The sequence below is a fragment of the Acromyrmex echinatior genome, chromosome 15 (genome assembly GCF_024713525.1).
Source record: "Acromyrmex echinatior isolate Ae372 chromosome 15, ASM2471352v2, whole genome shotgun sequence".
In the NCBI taxonomy this organism is placed as follows: Eukaryota; Metazoa; Arthropoda; class Insecta; order Hymenoptera; family Formicidae; genus Acromyrmex; species Acromyrmex echinatior.
Window position 1 is genome coordinate 960,667 of NC_141866.1, and position 9,912 is coordinate 970,578.

General features: G+C 39.0%; 2 protein-coding genes across 2 annotated transcripts; both read left to right on the forward strand.

Moving 5' to 3' along the window:
• Positions 1–742: 742 nt before the first annotated feature.
• On the forward strand, positions 743–7,141 carry LOC105151272 (uncharacterized). The gene is made up of 6 exons (XM_087413821.1): positions 743–1,077; positions 1,876–2,465; positions 2,725–2,863; positions 3,256–3,434; positions 3,629–3,799; positions 3,925–7,141. Exons 1-6 carry the CDS (start codon positions 825–827, stop codon positions 4,528–4,530), a joined length of 1,938 nt encoding a protein of 645 aa, XP_087269947.1. The 5' UTR covers positions 743–824; the 3' UTR covers positions 4,531–7,141.
• Positions 6,781–8,325, forward strand: LOC147907190 (uncharacterized). Its single transcript, XM_087414091.1, has 3 exons — positions 6,781–6,786; positions 7,145–7,357; positions 7,529–8,325. The coding sequence occupies exons 1-3, from the start codon at positions 6,781–6,783 to the stop codon at positions 7,808–7,810; spliced, it is 501 nt and encodes a 166-aa protein (XP_087270217.1). The 3' UTR covers positions 7,811–8,325.
• Positions 8,326–9,912: the final 1,587 nt, after the last annotated feature.

The window sequence follows — 9,912 nt, forward strand, 5'->3', positions numbered from 1 at the left end:
CGGAACTGCGAGCGCTGGATCTTTCCGACGCTTTCTCCAGCAGTTGCACCGTTTTCCCAGCGTAAACGTCCGACGATCTTGCAGCAAGAGCAAAAGGGACTGCGAATAAGACTTTCGCGCTCACACTCTGCGCCTTTGGAACGAGGAGAGGAGAAGAGAGGAGAAGAGAGGAGAGGAGAGCGATGCGCTGCGTGGTCGCGGTGCGTCGCGTCGTCCGCGAGCGCGCGAGCGGTGTTTACATTTGCAAGAGCCATGAGACGTGAACCCGCGAAATCGAGATATCGATCGAGCTTCACAGAAAGCACGATTTAAAATCGCGCGTTTCCTTCATTTCTCGCATGCTCGGTATTAGTTCACGGAAATGTGAACCTAAAAGAGGCACCAATCGGCTGACGAAGATAAAAATTCGTGCGTGCATGCCGATCTTTATATATCTTGCAAAGATGCATGTCCGTGAAATCGCGAGGGTGCGTCTCAGTTGAACTTTAGATACGACAAAATAAAAGAAATCGCGTACCTCTTCTAATATTAATATTTTAATTGAATCTCGATAAGAATTTGACTTGACGTACCACCATGAAAAATATTAATAACAATTTTCGAAAACATCGAGGGAAAATAAGCATTTTGAGAGACGGAGTGCATACTCGAGTTTATCGATCGAAGCATCAATGAGTTCGATCTATGATATACTGTAATCGAGACAGATCGAAGTTTTGCGCGATGTTTGCACGCCACGAGGAAGCCTAAGTGTATCACTAGCAGGGGAGATCTAGATCGATACGTGAGGCTTCGCAAACGCAGTGTCGCGCAAAATCGCAGAAATGGACTGCTGCAATTACATTGAGGCTTACGCGGCAGGTGGTCATTTTTATCAGCAGCAGCAGCAGCAGCAGCAGCAACAGCAGCAGCAGCAGCAGCAGCAGCAGCAGCAGCAACAACAACAACAACAGCAGCAGTACTTTTGTTACGACAATGGTAGTGTAGCGTACCCTGGCTATGATGCCGCGCCAATCTCCAACGCGATGGACATTAATGCTCGATACAACGGAGCGTTACCACCCACGTATCCGACAGGTAGAACTCTGCAAATGGAATGCATGTCGCATGCCGAAACGATAATTTGCGTAGTTTTGCGACATTGCGGGCACGCACTATTCTTTTCCTGTCATTTAAGAACCTTATCCTACTGTAACGCTTCACGGCAATAACGAAAACATTATATGTATTATCGTTGCGCACCTTTTTTAAAAAAGATATATGTGTATAAAACCTGCGCAATGACATATATGTAATCATATTGTTATTATCATTAAGAGTTACAGAATAAAATCCGTAATTACAGCTCAATCCGAAATTAAAAAGGGAATAGGAACAAATTTATCTATTCGTAAAACGAAGAAAAGATATACTGTCAATATACAATACTATATTTGATTTGAAAATTCACTTATTTGTTAAATGTTGGAAAAATTAATTAGAAAAAAAAAAGAAATTTCTTTCGGCCGAACAAAATTTTACAATAGAAAATTTAAAAATCTGACAAAGATTTGCGTAGTAGATATTGCGTGCAATTGGATAATTCAAGGTAGTTCGTTGTATAATAAATGTGAGATATTTATCATTTGAAAACATCTATTTCAGTTACAATAAAAATTACATGATTTCACATTAACGTATTCAAATGAATGTCTTAATACGATTGATCACTTTTGAAAGTTTGTTACACATATATATTATTTGTTTCTGTCCTATACTAAATACGTGTGTACGTACGTATTATAGATATTATATATTCGAAAACAGTACGATTACGTAACAGCATGACATTTTGCATTTCTGTATTTAGTAACAATCGCGTGTACATTTTCGCAGATTATGTGTATAATCCGAAGGAGGCGAGGCTACGGAAGGCGATGCGCGAGCAAACTCGCGAGCTGTCACGACGGTCGATCTTGCAAAGCGCGATCGCAACCGCAAATGCGCGCACAGCCGCGATTGGTGGCGCTAATTCCGTCGTTTCCGCATCAATGGCCGGCGACTTTCTAAATCAACATCATCGTTTCGATTGCACGCCGATGCCCATGGGTCCAAACATGAGCCTTCATCAGACGACCGAGCCCTGGTTCCAGGCCGCGCATCGCCTGAAACCCGCACACTCGCCACGAATCGGCGATTGGTATGGGAATATATGCGGCGATCCGATCGAGAGGCTGCAAGCAATGGGCGCGATGCAACAACACCAGCACCAGCACCAGCACCAGCACCAGCAGCGGCAGCAACAACAATGTAATCTCGAGAAGCCTATCAAGGATCAAAGAAATCAGACATCGGAATGCGCCACCGCGGCATTTTCCTCCAACGGCTATTCACCGGATATCCAGGCCGCGGAGAGAGAAATTCGCAGACCAGAATCCGCGGAATACGCCGATTTTGTCGACGGCCAGAAGTGGCATCCTTATCAAGTAATATACAGAACGCAATGGGACATAGTTACATGAGACGAAACACGAGACAGCGTTTTCGATTTTCGACTTGTGAATTTCGTTCAGTTTAAATTGGCAAATACAAATTGTATCGATCTCATTTTTCAGACAAAGCAGACGTTTTTCAATTTCATTAAACGTAAAATATACCTGTTGTTTACGTGAATAAACATTTTTGCCCCCATTAAATTAATATTATAAATGTTTTGTAAAAATTCGCCTGACACTCTGATTGTAGAACAGCGCTAGTCCTCATCCACTTCCGAGAACGCCTCATTCATCACCGCAAATGGGTAGCATTCTTCACCCAGATGTCCAGAATGCAAACGCGCATGGACATGGTCCATGGGGCCAATTTTGTCACGGTATTTTACCACGTAAGTTTCACGTATTTCAATATTTTATTCTCTGCAAGTTCTAGCGCAACGATTTTTAAACTGATAATTTCATTATGTCATTATAATATGACTAATCGTACTTTTATACACAGATCTGAATCATGACATGTAATAATGTCCTTGAAATTTTAACAATAAATAAATATTTACAAATGCAATTGAGAATAAAAGAACTGCGCGAAAATTCTCGCTGCGTATTGTATGATTGTATCTTTTATTTTGTTCTTCTACTCTGTTATTTACTGTGAATATTTACTTATTGTACGTACTATAATATCTGTGTCGGTTAAAAGAAAAAAAAGAGAATTGTTATTAAATAAAACATTTTATAATTCACATAATACGATATTCAAACGTGTGTAATATTTTAGATGTTTCAAATGTGGCCCGTAACGCGACGATTCGAGGCCCGCGACATGCAGTTTTCTTACGAGATCGTACACCAACCAGACACTGTGCATTCTTGGAGGATGCATCGCAAATGAATTATTCGCCGAGAAAATTGAACATTGATAGCATTCGCGCGTCTTATCCATCGTCGGAGCATCAGGTATTCAATATATACATGACGTATGGCTGTCGCATCATTATCTAGTGAATCCAAAAGTTTTGCATAACGAATAGATCGTATAAATATATATAATGATTAAGAATAATGGAAAAATTACTAAAGCGTTACATCAATTTGACATTTTGTCGTGAATGTTAATAAGGAATTATCAATATAAAGCATTATGTATGCAGATGCCAAGATTGTTGGGATCAGCCGTGGATTCCGTCATAGACTCGACGACGACGACGACGACGACGACGACAATGACGACGACGATAAATCGACGCGAGGAAGATGGTCGGACCAGATGGGAGCCAAATAATATTGGGATGTCTCTGGACGAACTCGTGCCAACCTCTACGGTAAAATATAATATGTCAAGATATACAAAATATATATTTCTCATTTTTTAGTTTATATAAGAATACCCGTTTCATTCATCAAATTGTTACACTCGCTCCATATCTTAAAGACGTGTCGATTTTAGCCACAGGAAGGTACAATTTCTCGCGAAAAGGAGCAGGAATCTCGGCATTCGAACGAGCGATTTGAGCTGAAGAAGAAACCCGTCTCGAAACAGCCGCTTCCAGGTTTCCATCAGGCCTTTGGCTCCACGGAGATCGGCAAGTTCTCCAGGTCCGAGTTCTTCGTGAATATGGTAGGTGAGAGTGGCAGCGGCGGCGGTGTTACATCGGATGACGGCGACGGTATCGATGGCGGCGACGATGGTGATGTAAGTAGGGAACATTCCGTCTCGGAAACAATGGAAAATACTGCCACGACGGCGGCTGCGACCGCAGCGATCGCGACGGTCGCGACGGCCGCGACCGCCGCGACCGCAGCTACAGCGGCGACCGCTACCGCAGCAGCGGCCGCGGCGGCGGCGGCGGCGGCGGCGGCTATCGCGACCACCACGACCGGCTCTTGCAGAATTTTCGACACCGAGGATAATCGGGCCGCATTCGCTGTCGGCGATGACGCCCGCGTCGTCGGCACGCCCGTGCCGTCGTCGATCGGCAGCGCGTACTGCGGACAACCAGCGACGCCGCGCTGGCACAGTCCACACGTAGGTGTTATAGGTAGTGAAATTTAAACGAGATCGGCTGCGGTATTGCGTACCGTACGTTTCTCCATGTTATCGCTATTGAGAAAGAGATCAAGAGATCAAGAGATAATTAATGTTTTTGGAAGCAAAAATTTACTATTTTTAGATTATAATTGGACAATGAAAGAGTCAATCTTAAATTTATTATTTCGCGATTGCACAAATGGCCATTTTTTTCTTAATAATTTATTATGGTACTAATAAATATCATTGGTACGGTGGTACGGTACAGAATACCGCTGCAGGTCGATTTCAATAGGACGTTATCCTCGTCTTTTTTTAGGCTAAAACGGTTCCCGTAGCTTTCTGATGCGTGACAGTTTGTGATAAAGTTAAGTGGCGATATATTGTATTCCCGATAGAAACACGTATGTTACAACAAACAAATTACCGCTGTAACATTTGTAGTGTTTGATGTGTAGCGAATTTTTATGACAAAAAAACTGTCCACACTTTACATTATATATGCCAATAGGAGATACTCATCCAGAAATTGGAACCGCTATAATTTCGATGTATTTTAATTTAACCGCCAAGGTCATTTCTATGTTTATTTGTGACGATGAAACGTTTAGCGAGACGATATAAGAACCAACCTTTGATATCTCTAGCGTCAGAAATTGAACTCGAAATCGCATCGGTTTCAATCCTTGGGTTTGTCTCCATGATGAAACCTTTGTCGGAACCTATAGCGTCGCTTGGAAAGTAAAAGCGGGACAAAACGCGTGTCATGCGTAGCGAATGCAAGTGCATCGATTGGCGAAAGCTGTCGGGGATCGATATTGGCGTACGAAACGTCCCGACAAACTGCGAACGTTCGTCGAGATTGTGCCTTCCAGAGGATCGGGGATGCGTCGGGGAGTTCTCGTCGAGTTCTCTCGCCTTATCGAAAATCAAAGTAGCACGATACACCGCGTCTCGTATGCCAAAGGGAAAATATAATCAAAAGAAATCATGCCGAGACGATTCGTACTCGATCGGCACCTTCCATCACTGTTGTTAGATGCCGTCGGCGATATACACGTCGGCGAAATTATACATATAAATATAAATAAATAAATAAATATATACATATATGTATATATATGTATATGTATATATATATATATATATATATATATATATATATATATTATAATTGTGTGTAATAAGAAGGAATGAAAATGCGCGACGAAGAGAGTAAGATTATTTAGTAGATTCTTTAGGTCAGAACGTATTGCCGCACGGAGAAACGATCAAATAAAAGTGAAGTACGCCTGCGAGCGTAGGAAGCCGAGAAGCCGACAGGTAAACGCTCTTCCGTTTCTGGAAAATAATTGCGAAGGGGCATGCACGATGGTTCGTACTAAGAATCTGCGTTTGAACATTTCTTTTCAAATTTTTCTCTTATTTTGGTTCATCTAAAATTATTTAAGATAATTATACATATTTTTTCTTTCTCTGCTAATTAATTTTAGTTGATTAACTAATAATTAATGGACCAATTAAATTAATACTCTTCTATACCTATATGCTTTATTGCATTCAAATGCTGATTGTATTTACCTCTAAATGCTCATATTAATTTTTAAATATATTAATTTTGCGCAAAAATCTGTTTTCCATTCTAATCTACAATGAAGTATATTTCATTGTAGGTAGATTCTTAATACGCGCTAATATCTATAACTTGCGTCATAGTCTTATATTGACCAGTTAATTCGGGATAAATTCGTGCCGGATACCCTGTACCTACGATGGGACCAAAAATTAAACGAAAAACTTTTATGTCGCGTTCACCGTCGCGCTTACGTCCTACGTATGGTCGCGTTAAAACAATTTCCCTCATTCTGTTCGCGCGATCGCTCGCGAGTGAAAGCAAAACGTCACACTTCCGCTCCGAAAATGTGGAATATATTCGACAGAATAGTATGACTATGTGAATGAAAGTATATTAGTACATACATATATATATATATATATATAAAATTGAAAAAATATATTCCACTTCTTGCAACGGAATGAGCATAATCTCACGCCTTACAAAACATATTTAAACAGCTGTCAAATTGGAGTGTGCGTAAATATCATAATCAAAAAAATGACTTTATCTTCGTAGGATGAAATCGGAGTAATTCTGAATTAGATATCAATAGTATGTGACATCATAAAAAAAAATCTCCTTGGCGTTGATGTACTGTGCATGTTGGAAGATACAGATAACTTTAAATGAGGAATACTGTGTTTTTAATTAATCAGATGAACGTAAATGTACGCTGTGTGATACAATATCATAAGCAACGGTAGCTAAAGATGATAGAACAAACCGACCTATACAACAGACCTACAATGTTTTATGCATAAGTACCACAAATGTCAAAAGTTTTTGATGCCGAGAATATTAAAGATACAATGTCCTTTTAAAATGAAAAATATATTGAATATATAGATAAATTGGCATTTGCGGTATAATTGTCCTGTGATATAAGATGGACATAAAAATCAACACACACATTGAAATGTATAACTTTACTCTCATTCGATTGGGACGATCGCGAGCAGTGTGACAAGAATAAAAGAAACGGATGTCTATGCGACAGTAAAGAAAAAAAAAACAAAATAGTACGTCTTATTTTTTTCCCAGCTGATCCCGGAAGCCTACTTGACGACTCCCTTGCTGTTTCCCTTTCCATCGAAATCCCACGGTATTCTAGGAGCCAATACTATTCATGGATTCACAGAAGATGGACGACTGATATCGCATATTTTGCCCAATGAATATTGTTGGTTCACCCAGACCGGACACGCAATAGCCAGAATTCCTGATAGCCTTGTGGTAAGAATGACATTAAATTTTAATATTATTTCCAAATAATAATAATATCTACTGAATTTCAACATTAAGTCTCACGAAATTACAATTAGTCATATTTTTAATTCTAGAACTTGAATATTGATACTAACTACACTAAGGATTTTTAATTTCATTTTCCATGAAATTATGCAGACTTACGCGGCTTTAGTGGATTATTCCAATCAGACAAAGTGGATTCGGCAAAAAGCAACGATTCCGCATCCGACGGAGTTCCCGACGTTGCTTGGTAATCATATGGGATACGAAAGAATCATTAGTGATCGTGCACGACGAAACTATGCCATCATCAGTGTAGATGAATTGAGAGATCCCGATATTCCCCAACGAGAACGCGAAACTGTCAATCTGAAGATGAATCAGGATAAAAATTCACTTGACTTTGACACGTATAAATCTAACGAGAAAAAAAATTAAAGAAAATTAGTAGTTGATACTATTATTAATAATTAAGTAGTAATTCGTTTAAATATTCAAATTTTATTTGTTAAACGACGAATTATTGCAATGACTTAAACATATAATTTTTAGAAATTGGCATTTGCGGTATATTTCTTATCTTAGTTCTTAGATTTTGTTCTTTTTCTTCATTATACGAATTTATGAAAAGAATGATTTTAACTGAGACATCTAAAAATTTAACTGTAAATCTGTAAAGGATCTGAAAATGATTTTGTTGGATTATCAAAATAATTATGTAAGAATCTCAAGCATGATAAGCAATGTTGCAAGATACTTATATATTTTAGCAATTATATTTAGTTTAAACATCCTACATAACTTTCAATCTAGTTCAATAAAATTATTTTCTGATCTATATATACCTAGTTAAATTTTTAGATACTTCAATCAAATTTTTTAGATATTAAAATCATTTTTTCCTGTAGAAATCAACAATAAATCGCGTAATAAATGACTCTGAATGTTTAAAACTTTGCATATCTCATCCTATCGTAAATTTATTCTTAGCCAACGATTTAATTGCTAAAATATTATAATAAGTTGAAAGATCTTTTTGGAAGATGATGACATCTTTGCCCGGTAAACGTCGCCGCTTTTGACGTTTGGAACGCACAACTTCCGCTAAAAATGTTCGGCGAATGGTACAGTTTGTAAATAGACGAACGTCAAAAAAGCGGTTTTTCAAAGCGGTCGTAACTATAGCGGTACCCTTCAAACAGTATAAATGAATGCCGAAGACCTCCCGACTCGTGTCTAAAGACTACCTAGCGGCAGGTAGCAATAATCAAGAATGCCCCTATCGTAAACACCTTTGCAGTGTTGTGCAAGTTGCGTAGAAGTCGTCCGAGGTAAAATTTTTATGATACGCCACCGTGCAGCGGATAGGACGGACATAAACCCACCTTCGAAATCTCTTAATTTCCAAGTGTGTGTCATATGCCAGTCGAAAGAACTAAGACAAGATGAATATCCTAACTCTACAATGTGTGTTACATTGAAGATTATGATCAACGCAGGTAAAAAGAAAACATCTTCTTGTTGTAAAGAGATGTAGGAAAGATAGTTTTAAGAGTTTTAATAAAAGTTATGATTTTTACAATTAAGACTCATGTTTCTAGAAAATCGTCAGCATTAGATCCAAAGGAACTAGCATTCTTTTCTTGTTATGAAGCTGTACTTTTTTTATATGTAGCTCAAACATCTATATGTTAAAAGTTAGACGGCCTAAAAAGTTCTTGTCTTTTTACGACTATCGGATGTAAATAGTACTTGGAGAATAAAAATGACACTTTCGTTTTCGACTTTATATATACTTTTAAGAAGATCTCGCAATTGATGTCAAGGAAACCGCGGCTCAGGAACTGACGGTATTTTGGCAAATAATCGTAGATGCAGTCAGGCTGAAAATTGTAATTACCTTCGACAACCTCGGACCGCCTTCAATAAAGATAGCTCCGCTCTCGGCCTTCGGCAATGTCGCGGCACCAGGACGATCACGAGTACATGTTCTCCGCACGAAATTGCTAGCACAAATAACCGATAGGGTTACAGCCGCCTTCACGTCCGGCGATTGCTGTCCGAACTCCGAAACCGCGATGGCAAACAAGAGAACGGTCCTCCTCAAATATCTGCTCGCGATGCGTCGTACGACCGGTCGAACGATGTGTTCTGTTGATTTTTGTCATTTGACTCCAGACGACTAATATATTCCTATTCCTCCCCCCTCGTTTTGTTTGTGATAGGCGAGGAAATCCATTTTCATAATCAACAAATATCGAAATTACTGCAAGTCAACTTAATTTCAAGTCAACGAATTTCCTTTCTGAGACTGAGATGCGAATCACGAGATTTTAAGTAAATTATTGAAATGCTTGCAAGATCTTGTTGTATAAAATATACCGGAGAATGTTAAGTTTTTCTAAAATGAAAAAGTTCCGAAATATACGTGAATTAAGTATTAAAGGCTAACGTTCGTGCGCCCGATTTTTCATTATCTGGTTAACTTATAATTAAGCTTAATCTGATGTTTCACTCAATGAGGGTTTTTTTTATCATAA